We start from the raw sequence: 21,333 nt of genomic DNA, 5'->3' as shown, positions 1-21,333 counted from the left end.
GTGACGTCCATCTCGAAATGAAACCAGTTACGATCCATAAACCTGAAATCAGCACCATTACAGGATTTTCTTTATATGGCAACGGACAGTTAAAGACACAGCCTTTTTACTGGCTATTTTAATAAAAGCACAAACTACACCAGCAAATCTGATTTAAAGGGTTAGTTCACCCAAATATCTTAAACTGTGTTCCGAAGATGAACGGAGGAGTTTGGAACGACATGAGGGTGAGTCATTAGCCCTATTCGGACGGGACTAGTTTTCTAAACTACGTTTGAGTTTCGATTCTTACCACCTGACGTCTGCGATTTTCATGTAACAATTCGGACGGGACTGTTTTTTTTTTGTTTTTTGTAGTAGGCTAAACCTACCGTATGTTTAATTTTCATAAAGGTACATATGTAACATTATGTAACTGAGTGCATAAATGAACGTGAGTAATCTTACCTGATGCTGATATTATAATAGCCGGTATTAACAGTTTACGTGATCTGCTCTTTATTAAATTTTTTTATTAGTTTTTTATTATTATTTCGTTGCCGGTAAGCAATATATCAAACATGCACGTGGTAAGAGCATCTTCGGTAATTCACGTTGGCCAAAACACACAAGGAAACGCAATGTTAAATAAAATATCACCGGCAATCAGAGACATTCGCATTCGGATGAGATTCGTTTTCTCAGAGAATCAATGAGTTTGCTGAAAAACAGTAGGTAATTTGCTCTGGAATTATCACAGAGGTTGTGTGAGAAAAACACAGACGTGGCTGATACGGACGGGATTAAAATCACCAAGTACGTCTGTGAAACACATATGCCGCGTTTCCACCTAAATTACCCGGAACATTTGTATCAGGAACTTTTTTTCCCAGGAACTTTTTCCCCCCAGACCTGTTGCTTTCTGCGTTTCCACCGCGGCCTAAAGTACCGGGAAGATTAGGCAAATAGACTGGTGACATAGGTCAGCACGCGTTTCTTAATACAAAGTACGCTGATTTTGGACGTGCGTCCTCGGTAGTTCGGACTTTGTGCATTCGACTCGGGAGTGTGATGTCTGCGACGACGCGAATCCGGTAATTCTGCAAACAGCAGTACTTCATAACTTCAGTCAGCTGACCATGGCTACTGCAATTTTCCTCTCTGTATATTTACAATAAAACGAAATAGGATATCAAATACCACTGCCTCCTTTCGTTTTCATTTAAACAATGAATAAGCTGCAGAAATGTACTTAGTTCAGGGATATTTATAATTATATATATATATACAGCCAATGAAGCGAAATATTATATAAATTTGCCTTTTTATTTTCATTTTAACATATAGATAAATTGAATACAGACCAAAAAAAAAACTGTTAGATTTACCCCGCAGCTGAATGATATTTTATTATTAACCACTAAAGACACATCAGAGCCAGCGGCACACATCAGAAGGTCTATCCGAGGTGAAGCTGCTCTCTGCGGATACATGAGCACTGAGCTCCTGCTGATCGCGTGGAGCTCACCGTCTCTAAGATCGGTGAAACACATTTTTAAATAGGCGCTGCCTTTATAAATAAACCACAGATTTGAGTTTTAAACAACTACATTCTCGCCTGAAATACTTTTAAAATTACATTTCATGACACAATAACAGTAATATTTTGATCTGAAAATGATCTGAATAAATGGTGGTTGAATCCAAACAATGCTGTGTGAACTCAACCAATCAGGATGTCTAGCATCCAAGACCTGCCCCCGAAAGTTCCAGAACTTTGAAAAAGTACCACCTAGCCAGCAGGGACTTTCTGAGGGGCATTTTTTTTTACCCCAAACGTTATTTAGTTCCTGGTTCCTGCGGTGGAAATGCAACTAGTCCCGTCCGAATAGGGCTATTAATGACATAATTTAATTTTTTGGATGAACTAACCCTTTAATCTGATGTGCCGCTCCAGGGCGCAGGGTGGCGGCGGATTACAATGAAAGTGAATGACAGCAGTAGGCTACTAATAATAGTGCACTTGGTTTGCACACTGTCACTGTGTACACAATGTAGCTTGAAGCAGGCGGGAAGTATATAGGTAAAGTTACTCAAGTTTCATTATTATATTACATCATATATGTTTTTTAGGAGTGTCAATATCGTGCAAAACTACACGCAGTTTTGGTCTGTGCTCGTTTAAGTAACCGCTCGCCACGTTTTCTTCACTTCCGCGTCTGTTTATGCAGGTAAAGGACGGATATTTTGAAGAGTATGGACGATGAAAAGGTGAAGTCAAAAGTTACTACTCTGTCTGCGTGTTAACTTCTCTCCAGTAACTAAAGACACGTAATGACGTGCGATTTACGCTCATTTATAACTGCAGCTCATTTGTTTGTTCAGAATTGCACCGGTCCTCTTATAATAGCGCTGCAGTATAATGACCTGTTTGACTTGGACTCGATGTCCGCGTCCACAAACACAGATGATGCACTACCCAAAGGAAGAGCAGTCACTTTTATTAAGGTAGGACAGGTCTGGTTATTAAATGTTATTATATTTCTGGGGAGGTTTTTTTGTTTTGTTTATGATTTCCTAATGCTTGCTGTGAATGTAGGCAGTGCAAATAGTGAACGAGAGACTTGTGGAACAGAAAGAGACCGAGTCTTTGCTTTTTGAAGTGATCCTCATCGCAAAGGAGTGCTCTGAAGAAATCAAAATGAAGATAGTTGAGAGTGTGAAGTATTATGGTAAGTTCACTTGACATTTTTAATATGGCACTTTATAGATTATATATAATTATAAAAATATGAACTATAACTTTTTTTTTTATTCACAAAGTGGTCATTTAATGGAGGTGCTCCCAAAATTGTTTTAAAAGGTTTTGTATTTAATGTTTTGTAATACAGTTTTGACTTTGTTTTATTAACCAAATCATCAGAATCACCATTTTATGGCAGGTGATATATGTAATGAATGTAAAAAAATGTCATGCTACTTTTATAGTTCGGTAATAATTTATAAAAAAATATCTTGGATGTCTCACAATGATTTAAATAATAATAATAATAATAATAATAGTAATAATAATAATAATAAAAAACATAGGTTTTGTGACTTTAATACTTAAAAAATGACTTATTTTTTATTTACTATTTTAATTATTTGTTTTATGCAATTATCCAAATCTTATATTGCATTTTTTTTATCACCAGGTCTAGAAATAGGCAAATTTTTCTTTTGCAAAAAGGAAGAACTCATAAATACTCTTCAGTCAAACAAAGTTAAGCTGTTCCTCTCTACTGACAGGGATGATGTCTGTGAAGCTCTGCATACAGGTACAAAGTTTAACAGTTCAGTTTTGAAATAATACTTATTTTTATGCATTGTTTGTTTGTTTTTTCATCAAATACTTGCATTAATACATATTAAAGTTGGCCCATTTTGTTGCATTTAGGAATTCCAGCTGCTTTGCTGTACGATCAGTGTGATGATCACGTCCTCAAGGTCATTATCTCAGGTGATTCTATCGGTTTCACTGAGGATTCACTTGATAGTCTTTCAGATTTTGGATTCAGTGAAACCCAAATAGAGACCTTCAAAGCAGCAAAGGTAATCATGAAATATTTGTATTTATGCAATCATCTTTATTAGCCCTAGTACCGCTTTTAAGTTTCATTTGTCATATTAACCTAGTCTTATGTTGCCAGATCTGCATGAAGGAGTTTGCCGTTCTGATCGGTCAGATGAGGAGGAGGTTTGGGCGAGAGAACAGCCCTCTCTGCATTTGTGTTTTAACAGCATGGGGCTCTACGAACGTCTGTGCGTCTGCCCTGAAAACTCTCCGGGGATGGGGTCTGGATGTGGACGAGGCGTTTTGTCTGGCTGGAGCTCCCTGCAGCCCCATACTAGCTGTAGTTAAACCCCACATACTCTGGGATTGTGGCCTTCACAACATGAGGGACTTGGCCACACAATCCTGAGAGTTCGTAACACTAAGCTTGTGGCTTACAACACAAGTGTGGCTTACCTTTCATTTCATTCAGGTGCCATTTCTGTTCCTTTGCTGTTACACTTGACTTTGCATGCATTATTCAAAAGGGTTATGTTGTAAAATAAGAAGCATTCATATAGGGGTGATTTGGGTTTAATAGTGATTCACAGTACTACATACAGACTTTCTAGGGGTTTATATGAAGCTTTTCTATGTTTACAAAAATTATAGTACATGCTGACTGTAGGAATCAAATAAAAAAAGTTTAAATACCCCCAAAATCTACTGAAATTGAATGCAGCCATATGTACAAGACACCATATGAGCAAATCTGAACACAAAACATCATAATATATTTTATACATACACTGAAAATACTGAAATTTAATTCACAGAGTCTGATACTAACATGGCTTGGGTTGAATTTCAGTAAGGCACTATTTTCAGCTAAATAGCTGTGATATAATATATTGAAACAGACAAATATATACTAACATCTAAGGTACAGTTCACCCAATTTTATCTCAATACAGTGAGATACTAAAAAAAGAAATAATGTTTAATTTTGGGTGAACTGTCCCAGTATCCCTTTAAGATTAAAAGTACATTTTCAAGCACTAACACTTTTGTATTTGTCAGTATCAGTTATTATGCATATTTCAACTATGAAGACATTAGCTAAATTATAGCAAGGAGTAGTACGATATTTTGCGGTCATGCAGTAATATATTGCAACTGAAAAAGGAGATCGTCTTTGGCTCAACGTAGTAAAAACACTTACATAAACGGATAACACAAGCCATAGTATGAAAAAAACAATAAAAAACAACTAAATATCACCGGTCAGCTTGAAAGTGGCACATTCATACAAATGTTTTTAGAGACTAAAATAAGAATACAAAAATATATTTATGCTTCCAAAGTAATTCATCCTTCATCGCCTAGTTTTTTGTTGTATGTGACGAGGTTACAGGTATCACTTTCTAACAGTAGACACTACAAATATGAAAACCAGCATACTTATTGTTTGTATTTGAAATGGTATGCAGCTCTTTGTGATCAAGATCAAGTATTATGACAGAATTGGAAAAACCGCTTGAGAGGTCTTCATTATACCACTGAAGTTCTCCTTAATTGTGCAACAAATCAAATCAACTCAGTCTAAAACATATAAGGAGAGGTTTTTAAAAATCTGATTTGCATCTACTGAAGTGATTTATGCTCCTCAAACGTAGATGCCCTCAGGATTCAAACCTGAGGAGACTGGACTGTGGAGTCCATGGATGCTGCCAGCCACTGGATGAGATGCGCCCGGTCGTTTCAGTGAGCCAGTTAATGCAGCAAAGTCTGGGAAAGAAAAGAAAACAATTAAATTTAAGAGCTTTGTCTCACACTGGATTGTGCTTGGGATTGTAAAGATCATTTTAACTACAGTTTGTGCTAAGAGGAACTCAAGAATGCAAACAAAATTAGTGCAATCTTGACCAAATATTTCCAAAGATCTTTGCTTTATTCCAATAATGGTTGCTTGTTTTGAATATCACACCACCATACTACTATTTCTGTGGTGTATAGTATGGATACAATGCACAGAATATGCAAATACAACAGAGCACACTGCTGTATCCCGCAATGCAAACTTATTTCCAGTGTGATGACTGAGCTGGCAATAATATCATCTGTGGTTTTCACTCATTTTATTAGCTACAGGCTGGATTCAGTATGTTGTATGGTAATATTCATATTAGACTTTTAATTAACCAATTAGCCAAGCCTTAGTATATTAAACTGTTTGGTAATGATTGCAGGAATAACACGTACAATACCAACTCTAACCACAAGGTGGTCTACAAACGGAAGGCTTGCAACTGCAATGTTATTTTTCTTCCAGGCTTGACGTCAGTAAAGTCAGAAAGAAACAGCAGATTTCTACACTCGACAGAGTGCATGAGTCAACTGCTGCAACTATAATCTTTCACGGCACTGACGAAGAAGGAGCACACCAAAACTGCAGTGTTTCTGAATCACCCTCAGCCTTATGTATTTTACAGGAGAAGACTGTCCAACATGGACTTGATGTGGAAGTGAAAAGTTACTTGGCACTGCACTAAATTAAACCCAGATGTGGTCTGGCTATTAATGAACCTTGTAAAATGGGCTTGTTACTCATTATGGTTGAGGTCTTGTCTTCATTCATGTTGAGTCCTAACAGTATTCATACTGTGTGGAGCATAACCATGGGGCTTTAGATATATTGGCAATAAAAAAACAATACCTTTATCATCTGTTGTGTTGCTGGAGTCCTCATCACTGGGCTCCACGGGCAGAACCGTGACTTTGGTGCCTGTTTGTTGAATGAACTGCTGTAGGTTTACCTGCCTCAACTCTTTGGTAAGCTGTTCCAGTTCGTACTGACTCGCCTGGCGGAAAGAGGGTGGAGAAGGTGCTAATGAAATGTTTGTGTAGCACTGCAACTGGCATTCAGCCTGCAGCAATGCACGAACAACGGGATATAAACAGGAACAATGCTCCAATGTACTTTCACAAAATTAGCTCATGATTCCAAACACATGCGTCATTTTTGCATTTACTGCAATCACAAGAATTGAAAAATGTTTTAGATACACCTCTGCTAAAAACCTAGCATGAATTTCATTGCTAGTTAGTGCCAGTTTGGTACTGGTCCAGTTGGTGTACCTTAGCCAGCCATGATGCTCACCATTTGTTGAGGCAAGTCAACCTGCATCAACGTTTTGCTGGTTTAACTGCTTAAGAAGACTTGAGGGGGAAACCAAAAGTCAAGGTTTGGCTGGTTGGCCTGGTCCAGTTAGTCACTGCTAGCAGATGCAGATATTTTTGGATGGCTCTCACAAGCATGAAATGGAAATGTTCCCTGCTGCCTTTGACATCACAGCTTAAGCTAGTCACTAATGAAGGACTAATGATCGTACGTTCTTGTGGTGTCATTAGCTAATCGGCATGTTAACATGTCTTGGCATCAAACTTAAGACAGAAATACACTACACAACTTTTATATCAGTACAGATTTTAAAACAACCTGGTATCCTTCACTTGCCGACTGGATACAGAAGAAAAACTGTTTATCATAGACTAAAATATTTATGACAATAGCGAATTATTAACATAAGAAATTGGTTTAAAATATAAAACAAAATTAATATCCTTGAGCAGGATGGAATTATTGTCTGAAACTAAAATATCTGAGTCTGGGACTATCACTTCGATTTTATGTGAAATCTCTCAACTCCGACTGGCCATAATCCAGTGACTTTCGGCAATTACATTAGCATCCACTCATCCAGATTGCAAATTAGACCAAACTTTTTGGTTAGACTGTCTTCATTTCAGGCTGCAAAGCAACAAAATGTGATTCTTTTAAAGGGGTTGATACTCTTCTATAAACTCTGTATACTGGTGAAAAGGAATCATTTTAGTAATAATCAGTGGCACAACACCATATTGATTACTCAGGTTTCTGTTTGTGAACCTTAACGTACCTGCCGTCTCTTGCATGACTCAGCCAGCGAGCGCTCCAATGCTCTTGAGCTGTTTTCAAGCTGGGTCGTGTGTTGAGCCTGAGCCTTGAGCTCTGATTTCACTCTCTGAAGTCTAGCCTTCACTTCCCCCTCACTGGCCTGCTGGCTGTCTCTGATCTCCTTATGCTGCTTTTGAGCCTCTATGCCTGCCTCTACGCCGTGCAGAGACATCAGCCGCTGTTCCAGATCCGCCTCACAGCCGCGCACCCGACTGCTCAACTCCTGGAGGTGCTCCTGCAGCTGCCTCTCGCTCTCCCGCTCAATCTCCAGCTCGGATGCCCAGAATTCTTCTTCCTCGATGTCTACCTTGTTCCTTCGCACCTGCTTTTCCAACCTTGAAACTTCCTCCATCATCTTCACATACAATTCATCGTCCTCGAGTCCAACTCTTTTCTCAGTCATCATTCGGAGCTCTGCCTCATACGCCTCCATCCTGCTGTCTAGAAACGAAAGTGTCTCCCTCTGCAGTCTCACCAGTTGGGTAAGGTCCTCCATTCTTTGGGCTGATACCCGGGGGGAGAGTGACGGCGAATTGTGGGGACTTTTTACTAAAACCTCTCGTTGTCTGGCACTGGTGTCACCGAGCCTTCCTCCACTAAGGATGTCCCTCAGACTGCGGGGCGCACCGGTGTAGGTCAGAGATTTGCGGCGTGGTTCACGCCGACAGAAGGACCGATCACCCGGAGCTCGGAGCTTGGCCATCAACGGAAGGCTCTGCCGATGCAAGCCACGCTCTGGGCCTCGAGAATTCAGACCTTCGGTTGAGGGGTACTCATTGAGAGATGGACCTGTGCGGTGTAGGATAAACTGCACGTCGCCTGCATACTGCCCCCAAGTGTTCAGTGAGGCCACCGGACTCTCGTGAGGAACGAGATGTCGCTCGGTGTCCCTCCATTTTTCAATCAGTGTATAGCGTCCTGTGCGACCTATTGAAAAGAATAAGGATTACAGTGCTGAATAAGACTATCAATAAGACCGGAGACATAGATATTAAATGTGTTCTCTGTTATGTAGCACAATTGACTTCATGCTTAGCATCATGCTAAAGCAACCGCTCTTTGTAAATCAAAACAGTCTTATTTACAATCTCATATTAGTGTACATACTTCCCAAGCGTAGTATTACTTTAAAAAGTTTTTAATGAAAAAAAAAAAAAAATAGTGTAATTCTTGTTTAAATCTGTCATGTTCTGACTTATATCATTGTTATGTGAATACACAATTATATTAAGGATGTTTTTTCCAATCTCGTTCCACCCTCTTCCGCCCATCATTTCCTGTCCTTTTCCACTACCATATTTGCTTTAGGGCAAAATGACCAAATAATTCTTCTTCATCTGATTAGTGAACTTCATTTGAAGATACACATTTGAAAGAGTGAACTGTGATTCTTCCCTCTGTAAAACATACAGATTACTCCCAAAACTGTGAAAGAAAATGGAGGTGTTCTTAAGAGTTTGTTCTTTCTTTCAGTAGAATGAGTCAGATTTTCCATGTCAGTGGGCACTTTGGTTGTGCCAGCACGTTTCTCCCTCATACGAGAGGGGGGTTTGAGATTATACTAGTCTGAGTGCAGCTGAAAATAGAATCAAACGGTGACGTCAACCAAAAGAGGTTTGAATCAAAAACAAATTGCTTTGGGTCCCACTGGTGATGTAATTAACTGAAATCAGTTTTGTTGACCATCTCCTTGAAACTCCTTAAAATATGCCTGTTAAACTTGGAAAGTCAGTACAAACTCTCTGATACTTAATCTTCTTTTCAATTATGAAAGGGATGATGATTACTCAATCAACCTGGATGCCAGATGGTTTCAACATTACTCCGAATTTATGGCACATCTGTGTTAGCAACTATAGCTTCCATGATTTAAATCTTCCAAACCATACCGTTATTTTTTATTTTTTTGTAGTTTAAGCTATTTTCCAGTTAAGAGCTTTTGACAGAAAAAGCATGACAGAATAGCATGACAGAATTGTCCATGAATGTTTTTGTCATATTGTGTTAGTCCTTGTGTGTTGGGAAGCCTGATACATTTTGGTGGATCAGTTTGTTCAGTGAACTACCTATGCATTTGAGCCATAATTAAATGTCAGTCCTAAATTCACACTTTATTGACCTAATGCCTCTCTGACTCTTGGGTAGAGGTCTGCTCAGCAGAAGTGTGCATCAAAGGTGCATAGTGGTTGCAAAGGGGCGCTCGTGGGCCAGACCTAAAATGACAAATGGGACCCCCTTTCGAGCATGTGGTAGTCATTGAAAATCTGCAAGACCACAAGTCTATATGAAGTGTGCCTTCTGGGACAGGGACTAAATAGTATTCCCAAAAGTCTATGCGCTGTGTTTTAAGTTTTCCCGCACTACAAGCAAATTTAACGTTGAGTTCACGCCAACGACAGCAACAGATATGTGCTGCATTTTACTCATCATTAGCTAATTTCAAGATCAAAGACTGAAGAGCGTGGCATCAGCACTCGTAAAATAATTTAGTCTCATTACTTTTAATGAGGACGATTGTGTGTTGAGCGTCAACGACTTACTTTGTTTCACTGGCAGTTTGCATGTCGGCTTGCTGAAGAGATGCTCATTGCTCAGCTACTGTGTTGCATTAGCGCTGTCATATCTGACTATAACATGATATATACCCAATAACTTGCTCTCACACTTTTATTGTATTTTTTTTTTTTTTTACATTTTAGGAGGAGTTAAATTTACATATGTGGTTTCAGCAATCATATGCATTTACACTTGTCCACTTTCATCAGGAATGCATTTCAGACCACCTCCTGAAGTGGTTTGAGTAATGGGTTTTACAGTAAATCTAAGTCTCTAAAGTGTTTCGGAGGGCATTTAGTCCTTGGATATATTAGTAGTGGTCAACCGATATAGTTTTTTTGAAAGCCAATGCCAATATCTTGGAAAGCAGGATGAACATTTAATTTCACAAACCTTGCAAACTCAATCAAATCCAGCGGTGGGATCTTGTGGAGTGTGTATTTTTATCCAACCTGATCACGTGTTTTCTGTGTGACGGTCGGTCCATGTGAATTGAATTCTTTAAACTTTAAACTAGTGATTTCAAATTATGCTGTGCTGTATGCATTTGCCCACTGTCGTATTCATGTCATTTTCAGTGGGCTGTATGTACTATATTTGAAAAATATGATTCCCAATGCACACAAAACTCCCAGAATACAGAGTCCCCATTGGTTACAGTGTCTTTTTATTAAATATTTATTTATTTGTGGAAAAATACTATAAAGTATATGTATGTTTGTTTTACACATTTCTTTTAATCCATTGTCAAATTATTTCTAATTTCTTAAATATTAATAATTTTAAAAAACTACATTTTATCTGTAAAATGTGTGTCTGCATTAGACTTTTATCTGTCTTAAACAGAACTGTTAACAACGACAGCGAACAAGAGGGAGAATGTGAATGCTGTGCACTAAGGCGATACCTTTCTCAGCGCCATCAAAATAAAAGTCTGAGCATTAAACACATCAGCCAAGCAGAAAAAGTTATCGACCAAGGAAGATATATACTATATATATATTAGGTATCCGATTTGAGAAAACGCATGAATTGACCAGGTGTAAACAGTCCCAAATATTTAGATAATACTGCCACTTATAACCATGGTTTCCATACATAAATATCAGTTAGGATATATTTGTTTTAATATTTCTGTTTAGTGTAGAGTTTAAGTTAGATAATGTCTAATTTGTCGAGTCATACTAGTTTTAAACAACATGAGAGTAAATAATGAGTTTTCTTTCTTACGTGAACTACTATGAATAATTTTGTAGCTTAACCTATTGCAAAGTAGCTTCTCCAACACTTTTTTTTTTTAATATGAAGGACTGAATTAAAAGAGCTACTTCATAATAAGAGTCTCCCTACCAATTGCTTGAGCCAGAGCGATGACCACTTCCTGGCAGGTGGTGGCCTCTGTGACCCCACAGATCACACGCTGAACTCCATCGACCCACACCTTCAGCTCCATCCCGGGTCAAACTCTGGAGGGTCTGGGGCTGCTGGTCTGTGACGTCATACCGTCCTGCTCTAGGGGTCCTGCGGCACAGCCGTCATCCCCTCACGGCAACTCTGCAAAAACCAAAACACGGGTTAGGAAACACCTGGGAATGATATATACTTCTCACTGCCTTGTGCAGATGTTCTCATACTACAAATTGTGGACGTCTGAGATTAATTTGATCATTGACTGGTATTTCATTTAGCAAGTCTGTTCATCACACAAAGCAATTTTTAAGGCGCCAGAGGGATTGAAATATAGCGGGCATATGGATCACTTATGGTGTAATTTTCTGAGCTTTCTTATGTTTAATAAGGACAGCAAATTGAGTTGGAATGACAAGAAGGTGAGTAAATAATGACAAAATGGCCATTTCGGTGTGAACTATTCTTTTAACACTATTGTGTTGCTGATTTATTTTCTTCTGTAAATGCAAATGATTTGTTCCCCATAAGATTTGTCTTTTTGTTCTCAACTGAGAGAACAAAGCTTAAACAAATACCCATCAACGTTACAATAATCTGAAATGCATCTGTCTAGGAACAAAGACAAGTGTTATAATGAGAGCATTTCCTAATCAGGAAAGCTTTGTAAAAGGAAATGGTTGTGCTATTAGCAGGAGACCTCTGAGCTTCCAGATGGACATGTTTCCTTCCTCAGATCTCTGACTAGTTGAACAATCAACTTTTGTATTGCATGTAACAAAGAAACAAGATACTGCTGTCTAAAAATGATTCTGTATCTTTGAAACAACAGCTTACACATGGTCCAAAAATAGCCTTTTTTCCAAGAAACGAATCTATGAATCAGTGTCTTTTGTGGAGGTGTGCTGAAGGTGTGAAGAGGAGGAGGATGACATGAAAAACAGTTGGCCGCAGTGCAGACGTCCTGCTACAGTGAGACCAGCTGGACCTCACATTATGTTCCTCCCACTTGAACAGGTAGAATTTTAGGAAGATGGGCTGGCAGCCATGCACGCCTGAGCATATCTTCAGATTTGCTGAGAAAATTCATAAGCTCTCAGTTTATTCGCTCAGCAAAGAGAAAGTTACAAATACTGTGATGTAAAAGAGTCTCAGACTGGCATAAGGTCTGCTTGCAGATTTACTGAAGAAAGTGCAATAATAAACCAAAGCAAAAATATAAATGTCCAAAGTCACTGAATATATTTCAAGCTTTACAAATGAGAACATCTTTTTGAAACGAGTAGAATTCAGTAAGACAGCGGAGTCATCCAGAATATACAGAGCTCTCCGCATGAATGTTAGCAGTTTATAAGAGCCAAAAAGAAGTCTGAGTCCATTTACAAGTCCAGGGACTAAGAAAGCCTGCTTTAATAAAAAAAAAAAAGGTAATTATGTCTGTTTCCCATCATTCCTAGTTCAATTTTTAGCCTGCTGTTTCACTGTAAATATCACAATCCGACTTCCTTTCTTATTATCAATTATATATACCTCATTTCATCATTTTACCCAAACAGTTATGTATGAATATTTAATAATCAATTAATGGTTAAATTGACAGTATCAGTTTTATATACAGTATTAAGAATACAATATTTCGTATAAAATTCACAGGCAAGTTCAATTGGTTGTCACTTTGTGAAAAAATTTGTATTGATTGTCTTTGTGTTTGACTATACAGCTGCTGTTTTGTTTCTCATTAATATATATGTGTGTGTGTGTGTGTGTGTGTGTGTGTGTGTGTGCGTGTGTGTGTGTGTGTGTGTGTGACCCTGGACAAGAAAACCAGTCTTAAATCGCTGGGGTATATTTTTAGCAATAGTCAAAAAAAAAAAAAAAAAAAAATTTGTATGGGTAAAAAATTTAAGATTTTTCTTTTATGCCAAAAATCATTAAGATATTGAGTAAAGATCATGTTCCATTAAGATATTTTGTAAATTTCTTACTGTAAATATATTAAAACTTAACTTTTGATTAGTAATATGCATTGCTAAGAACTTCATTTGGACAAGTTTAAAGGCGATTTTCTCATAATTTAGATTTTTTTGTACCCTCAGATTCCAAATTTTCAAATAGTTGTATCTCGGGCAAATATTGTCCGATCCTAATAAACCATACATCAATGGAAAGCTTATTAATGCAGCTTTCATACACTGTATAAATGTTGTTATACATTTTTATACACATTTTGTTGTTGTTGGTAACATATACTAACAATGACAAGATTATCCATAGTCTCCTTTTATTTTTTAGTATATTCAGGGCATTTTTATTTTCGTCCATTCCCTCTATTTCTTTGAAGAAGTTCTGATATCAAAACAAGTCCCTTCTTTTCATCTGTTCATTATGTTTATAGAGCCTTGAGTTTGGCTCCGGAGGAGGGACAGGGATGATTTACTGACTGTATAGGGCACTGTGCTGGAAAAGTAATGCACTGCAGCAGCCAAAGACCACAGCATCAAGACAGATCTCCTCTCTGAATGAAATACTACACCCGTCCTGCGCTAATAAAATCTGCAAGCACACAAAATTAGGCATTACCCATAAAAAACAATGTGCAGTCCTCTAAGGACAACCCTTTGCGACTAAAAACCAAGTTGTTAAAACATAATTTTTCACATTTTTTCAACAGAATTAGCTCAAGATCCTTGGTAATTAAAAATAAATGAAAAAATTAACAAGCTGATCTGGAAATCTTACACAGATCAAATTCATTCATGATTCACCTTGAAAAACAGCTTTAAAATGAATCCATTTTTATCCAAAGAAACTTACAGTTTTTTTTTTTTTAACTTTACTTTATCAGGACATGTTTCCAAACCATGACCTTGAAGTTGTTATTGTCACCCTCTACCATTTCTGCAACAGTAACCATCTCGTTTGAATACAATATATAATAATACTTTGCATTAAACAGTCAAGCCATTATTTCCCAGAATTACCCAAGAGAAAAAGTGTCTTTTCACTTGCTTTTTTCAACCCTGTATAAGGGAGTACACTGAATATCTCTGGTTTAGTGCAGAGACATATGGTGCAGTGGAACCCCTATAACAGCTCTTCTATCTGAGCCAAAATGGAAAAAAAAAGAGAGCTTATAACAACAAAACCAAATAGCTACTGGAGTCGATGTGGAGTTCTTGCCAAATTTCTAATTTTTGATTTATATATGGTTTGGAATCGTTCAGAATCCAGGCTGCCAACGCAAGGACATTCAAATCAGATTTTAGAATGGCTCATAAATTTATACGAAATAAATGAATAAAAAAAAAATCACACTTTTGGAATTGTAACACAACATTGACTCAACACTGAATTATGTTTTTTTTTTTACATGCTGCATTTCATTTTCTCCCCATTTTGCCCTTCTGTGAGCAGATAAGTGTTTTGTCCTTCATTTTTACTACCCTTTAGTGTCTTTGAGAACAGATGGAGCCCTGTAGCTGATAGTCAGATGCATTGTGGTGCCATTTTATGTGTCCTTTTTCCAACTAGCGCAAAAGTGGCCTGCAGCCGACTCTATTCTGACATTTTTGAAGGAGCGATCACTGAGGCAAAGAAGCCCAGTTAACGGATGACTTCACATCTGCTACATATATATTTGACTGAGTGAACCAAAAATACAAGGGAACCAAGATTGTCCAATCAGACATTGTACAAAATGCAATATCAAAACATTTGTTATATAAAGGTACACTATGCAAGTTTTTGACTTTATAACATAGAAATACCATGGTATGTTTGCAGATATTTAAGAAACATGCCAAGTTAACATAGTTGTTTATCTGAACAACAATGCTACAGTCAGTTATTCTGCTTTAAAAATGTGCATTCTGTGTCAGAATATCTATTTTAGTTTTGGTCTGTGTGACTCCACCCACTGCAAGTTTACCCGAATGTATTTTAGCACCCCGGGTTGCCAGTTGGTGGAAAACATACAATGTATTTAAATTCAGTCAAGGAAGCTGCCAAATTATTGACAATAATTATGTGACATAAACTTGTACACATTCACTTACTTAACTTTCCCAAACTATAATGTCGGACTAAAATATATTGAGTGCAACTATATGATTCATACAAATTGAAATACGACCTTCCATTGCATCTAAATTTTGTAGGACTTGTCGCCATTTTAGCTCACATTGTCCAGTGATTTATTAAAGGGCATACTTGCCTGCAAAACATGATTTTTTAGTTCATAATTTTTAACACTGCATTTGCAACACTAATAAGTAACATCATTTTATTGGCATTAGTAACTGTTATCAAATAACATAAATATAATTTACTGCGTTACCAGGAAAAGTAATTAGCTTACAGAAACGCGTTTCTGTGTAACGTATACCCAACTCTGGTCATAAGACACATCCGAGTCAATCGTGGATATTGAGAAGTACAACATTTGGCATTTTGAACGGTTTTGTTCAGGCCTTAATCAGGAAGAGCCTGTGCTAAATTTGATTGCTGCCCCACCATGAGGACTCTATTCAATCATCTGTACATCATGATGAGCATAAGCGATCACTTTAGTTGGTCTAAATCGAGCTCTGCAGAAGTTAATCAAGCACCATTTGTGAATGTCACAGTGAAGCACTTGGGAACTGACTGTCCATTTATTGAAGCCATTTCTGGCTTCCTCATGATGACATCATTCCACTTGAAAACTTTGGGCCAGATTTACTAATGCAAGCCTTGTTTTGGCATTAAAAAACTACTTTCAGGATCTACTAAAGACACAATTAGCAATGTAAGGCATCAGAGTTGTTCTGACCTTATTGCATACGCATTTGTAGGAGTTTCCATGTCAGACGCAAAGTTTATGGAAGGAGAGTATTTAAGTCATGCAAGGTGATTTACTAAGGTTTGCAATAGTCAGATCACCCCCCCCCCCAAACAAAAAGCAGGTCTTAACCCATATTGTAACTGTGTTGTTAGTAGATTACGCACACCCATTTATCAAGTTTGTTTCTATATGTTTTATCTATATTTTAGTAGCATTCAGACCATCAGTACTAAGTGAAAGAAACTCTTGCACCATGAACTGTGACAGAGGTTGTTGTTTGCAGACAGAAAGCAGGAAGGAGGTATAAATTCCAGCAGCAGTGATTTTGTGAGGTTTTTAAGGCTAATCTCAATGTACTCTGCTGAGTAATATCCTCTTACCATTGCTCATACTTCTGATTCAGGCTTATGAATTTTCCCTCGGGAATCAATGAAGTAAGGTACCCAAAGTTTTCCCGCCAATTTAACTGTCTTCCTTGTCCAACTTTGTGCGTAAATATAAACAACACATTTCATTTCAACCTGCTTATTAAAAATATTTGGCAAACACTTCTTCCTTATGCTTTGTCCGTGGCTAAAATAAGAATTTGTGGTGCTTGCTAAGACAAACAAAATCTATAACTACTCAAAAGTTATCATTGCTTAAACTTTGGATGGAATGTCTGGATGCAGGTTTTTGTATGGGCACTTACATATTCTTCAGGAAAAACTCAAGATTTGACAGATTCAAAACCTGCATAAAAACTGAAATAAAGGACAACAAAAAATAAAACATCCTCCAAATGGGAAATTAACACAGCGTATGTCCGACAAAACCTTACCTTTGGATGTTAAGAATCAAGTGAGCTCTTGGTAGAGGCTAAACCTCAAAGTCATTAAAGATAGGATCAATGATCAACAAAGATCAAGATTTGAGGTCTCTCCAAAACCAGAGAGAAAGAGTTAATTTCCTGAGTAATGATGGTGTGCTGTTACTATTGCTGAGCTATTTTGGATTAACCTTTTATTCTGCTTATGCTTGCGCTAGCTTGCCATGCTACATGTAATTACTAGTCATTTATGCACTCTCCCATAATCAGTTGCAGGCCTGGGCTGAAACTGTTCCAAGAGTAAAAACACTCCAAGAAACACTTAGACAGACAGACAGACAAGTGTGAAATTAATCCAGATTTAATAGTGACGCAATTACTTCGTACAATGAACAGATTGAAATGTACTGTCAAACCTCAAATGACCAAATGGGGGGCTGAGGTATGAGGTTGACCAATGTTTTGATTCAAGAGTGATTAAAGCCTTAAGTGCAAAGTCTACTTCGGTTTTTACGAGTATGCGAGGGTCAGCCTACAGTGCGCATGACGCAAATTTGGTCAGGAGAATCTTACACAGTTACCGTCGTGAGATAGCAGCAACTTTAGTTTGAAAGTCTACAAAGAAATTTTCATCTGTCATAATTTCTGGAGAAATATAGCACAGCTGGAGTAAGATTAACTTTTCTAGAGCGCATGTGTCGACCTTGTACATTCGCGCACTCTATCAAATCCAGTATAGATTATAAGCAAGTGTGCACGTAAAATACTGAAGTATACTATGGGCTTTACATTTCCATCTGTTCTTCACAGAAAGTGAATGTGTTACTTCAAACAGATTGTATTGTAACACTGCACTATTATTTTATTGAACTTTTTTATTACATTTGTATTTTTGTATAATTGCTTTTTCTTATTTATCAATACTTTATTCTCGTTTTTCTATTAGCGGCATTCAGAGTGGAAAGCAAAGTAAGAATTTCATTGTACAGGGAATGTGCATTTGACTCAAGGCTTTGTACTTCGAAAACTTACAAAACAGTCATCCGTATTACTTTCATGCCATCTTTTGATCCTTATTGGAGCTTGAGAGATTTGGGTCCAGTTGACTTGCATAATATGGACAAAAAAACCCAGCTAAAACATTCTTCAAAATATCTTCTGTTCTGTTTCACAAACAAATGAAAGTCATACAGGTTTGAATACGATTTGAGGGTGAGTAAATTATGACAAAAGTTTCGTTTTTGAATCAAACAATTAAAATTCATGAAAGAAAATGTTTTCTTCTTTTTTTTTTACTTTAAGGGCCACTGTATAGTGAAGTTACTGAAAAGATTAGCTAGTGACTAATGCTTTGTTGTGCCTTGAAGGCATGCAGGTGGTTATCCGGAGACTTGGGCCTTGATTTTACACCATGAAAACTGATAGCATTGAGGTTACACATTCCACGCAGCTGAACGCTGAAGGAGATAAGATGTTTCTAGCCCACAACCTCACGTTCTCTAATCAAAGACTTGCATTTGTAGTCATCGTCCTTGAGTTAAATGGCTAAGAAATGCTATTTTTAACATGGTAAGATTGGATAATAAAGTTCAAATGTTTTGTTTTTTATTTTATTTTTTATAGAAGAACTGTTTTCCCTGGTATTCTCTTTTATGAGCTATGGCAGAATTGGAATATATTTTAAACCTTGTGTTTTGAATCGTGTTCCTTCCCGAGGGAAAGTTAAGGTGCAACTCAAACGCAGAGTAAACAAACAACACCACTACACCATCAAACTGAACAACGAAAGACCTACCATCTGCCAAACACAGAGGACAACTGTGTCCTCACCAAATCTTCCATCTGGGACGACGGAGGAAGGAAAACAAACCTTCCTTCCCCTCCCCAGTAAAACAATAACCTGAGGTTTTGGAAGAAAGTGAGTGAATTCACAGTTAAATCTCCAAATCTTGCTTCTAAACCCCCTGGGTGTCCTGCGATGAACTTTGCTACTGTACGCTTGATTCTTTCACGTAGTTTAGCACATTTAGCCAGTAAGAGTAAAAACAATGAGGAGCTTTCATGGAAGGCAACAGGAAAACAACGCTTCCCTCAAAACTATGAAGGGAATAAAACCATGCCAGGTTTTAAACAAAGTCCTTCTCTAAGGATTTTAGATGGCAAGAACAGTCTACCTACTGTGGTTTTTAACTACGCTCTTGTAAATCTCAGTTTGTCGAGTCCCAAGTCTCAGCTGAGGTGCTTTAATACACTTCAGAATAAACGTCTCCTCCAAAACCTACCTCCAAACTCACAGCTAGGACGCAGACTGGCAGAATCGCTAACATCTGGATGGCACGTTTCGCTTGATATAATACTGCCTTTGTTCTTTTGCCATGGTTGTGACCAGCAGGCAAGCTTTGAAGGACCAGCCAAAAACTGAGTTACGAGTGTAGTGGATGAAGTGTCAATGTGACTAAGTGGTTTATTAATAATCTCTCATGATCTTACCACTTTTGGTAAAGTATTTATGCATTCCCACGCTAAAGCATTTTGCATACTTTTGTGGCAATACAAAAATGCACTCAAGACATTTTTTTTTTGATTGAATAGTATTTTGCAGTAAATAGCCTACATGATATAAGATATAACCAGATGATTGTAAATCTCCATAATCTTTGTTAGAACCACCAAAGCCAGTATTATCTATTGCATTGTATGACGTGTAGCTATTCTACATCCCATACACAAATTAAAAGTGCATTAAATAATGTTTTAATAGCTAGATAATAACTGGGTTTCGTAGTAACCATATACTGCATCAAATAAAAGTTTAAATTGTCAAACTTACACATAGGCTACTCATGTTTTTTTAAGCAGAATGATCCTTCAAATATCAATAATTGAATAAAAATAGTATTGCAAAAATCTGAAAATAATAAAAGTTGAGAGACTTTACAAATAAAATAACCCAAATCTACCATCTCTATATTGATATACTGGTTAAAAATTAATTGCATCCACATTTAGAGGACAAAAAAGGAGCAGTGACTTTTGATTCAGATTTTGATTTGATTAAGAAACTCACATCTTGTGTTGATGTCAATTGATATGATGGTCTGCATACAGAATACTAAAAAAATAACGTCCTGTTTTAATATTGTTTTCTTTTAAGTTAAATAAAACATTAATGATTTTGTTATTCCGTTAAAACGTTAGATCTGAGAATGAAGACAAAGTTAAATCATGCAACTAAATATTTCAGATTGTCTTGCTGAATGCGTAATATAGGCTAACTGCTGTTTTTAAGTTACATTAATTAATAATTCGGTTTTCCGCATGAAAAATCTGTACATTCTTACCTTTGCGATTAAATGTAGAAAAACATTGATCCACTTTTTGTCCGAGTCGATGTTACGATGACCAAAGTTTGTAACGTTGCAATAAACTATAAGGACAATGTAATATTCAGGGGTTTTCTCTGCATTAAGCTAAATATAAACGAACTGTTGTAATACTTTGTATTTTTTTACAGCGCAAAAGACTGAGAAAATTTGCGGATTTCATCCGTAAGTATCACCGCCCCACAGAAAAAAAGTGTTCCCACTGTGTGTTGCAGTCAGTCCATCCGATATAGACTATGTGGAAAACACGACCGTCTCATCTACTCGCCGTATTCTGTGAAGTCCCGCACTCAATCTCTTAACTGTCCAATCAGAGACCGCTTTGTGAGGCTCCTATTGGCCCATCTCGTCGCAGGAGGCGGGACTTGTGTGAATACCGTTCTCTTCCTCAAGAGGTCGCTCGACGGCCCAGAAAACCAAAGCCTCCATTGAACCGAACTGCATTAATCTGGACCTTTTTTTTTTAATTGGATATATTTGCACAATAAGGACTGTCAGTTAAATAATTTAAATTATTAATCATTAAATTAAAAATAGCCCCACTAGTCTCTGTTTAAAAACTATTATTTAACAAGAAACGGTTATGATTTGGACATCCTGTCAGCGCTGAGAAATGTTACACGCAACACGTGGGGTTCCAAAGCGGGTTTAATAATGATTTACAGAGTAATGACGCTTAAAAAACTTTAATAAGGATAAAAAAAAAGAAAAAGAAAAAAAAAAACTTCAAAACACAAACCATCTAAATACAGCAAAAACAGTTTGACGCCATTATTGAAACTAAACTTGAGTTAGAAACCCGTGGAAATGCTGACACCTTGTGTCTTTAGCTTTTTTTATTGAATC

General features: G+C 37.3%; 2 protein-coding genes across 3 annotated transcripts; one reads left to right on the top strand and one right to left on the bottom strand.

The window, feature by feature from the left end:
* The first annotated feature begins 1,918 nt into the window (after window positions 1-1,918).
* On the top strand, window positions 1,919-4,025 carry LOC113067078 (cytosolic 5'-nucleotidase 1B). Its single transcript, XM_026239313.1, has 7 exons — window positions 1,919-2,062; window positions 2,211-2,250; window positions 2,365-2,487; window positions 2,579-2,711; window positions 3,177-3,299; window positions 3,419-3,573; window positions 3,672-4,025. The coding sequence occupies exons 2-7, from the start codon at window positions 2,236-2,238 to the stop codon at window positions 3,942-3,944; spliced, it is 822 nt and encodes a 273-aa protein (XP_026095098.1). The 5' UTR covers window positions 1,919-2,062; window positions 2,211-2,235; the 3' UTR covers window positions 3,945-4,025.
* A 67-nt stretch (window positions 4,026-4,092) lies between these two features.
* On the bottom strand, window positions 4,093-20,742 carry LOC113067077 (ras association domain-containing protein 8-like). 2 transcript variants are annotated; one of them, XM_026239312.1, is made up of 6 exons: window positions 20,446-20,742; window positions 20,172-20,216; window positions 11,418-11,621; window positions 7,474-8,438; window positions 6,231-6,375; window positions 4,093-5,302 (listed from the first exon to the last, which is right to left on the bottom strand). In XM_026239312.1, exons 3-6 carry the CDS (start codon window positions 11,518-11,520, stop codon window positions 5,181-5,183), a joined length of 1,335 nt encoding a protein of 444 aa, XP_026095097.1. In that variant the 5' UTR covers window positions 11,521-11,621; window positions 20,172-20,216; window positions 20,446-20,742; the 3' UTR covers window positions 4,093-5,180. The 2 variants fall into 2 exon arrangements, with proteins under 2 accessions (XP_026095097.1, XP_026095096.1); XM_026239311.1 differs by lacking the exon at window positions 20,172-20,216.
* Window positions 20,743-21,333: the final 591 nt, after the last annotated feature.

This window comes from Carassius auratus, chromosome 50 (assembly GCF_003368295.1).
Source record: "Carassius auratus strain Wakin chromosome 50, ASM336829v1, whole genome shotgun sequence".
Lineage (NCBI taxonomy): Eukaryota > Metazoa > Chordata > Actinopteri > Cypriniformes > Cyprinidae > Carassius > Carassius auratus.
The sequence above is the reverse complement of the archived record's forward strand: the minus strand, read 5'-3'. Positions and strand labels throughout refer to the sequence as shown.

Bases quoted from the DNA above. Each gene is read 5' to 3' on its own strand.
- LOC113067078 (XM_026239313.1), top strand. The intron at 2,488-2,578 runs GTAGGACAGGTC...CTGTGAATGTAG, and splicing joins GAGCAGTCACTTTTATTAAG to GCAGTGCAAATAGTGAACGA. The intron at 3,300-3,418 runs GTACAAAGTTTA...TGTTGCATTTAG, and splicing joins CTGTGAAGCTCTGCATACAG to GAATTCCAGCTGCTTTGCTG.
- LOC113067077 (XM_026239312.1), bottom strand. From the start codon at position 11,520: ATGGAGCTGAAGGTGTGGGTCGATGGAGTTCAGCGTGTGATCTGTGGG. The intron at 6,376-7,473 runs GTACGTTAAGGT...TCTTTCCGCCAG, and splicing joins AGTCATGCAAGAGACGGCAG to GCGAGTCAGTACGAACTGGA. The intron at 5,303-6,230 runs GTATTGTTTTTT...TTTCTTTCCCAG, and splicing joins CAACACAACAGATGATAAAG to ACTTTGCTGCATTAACTGGC.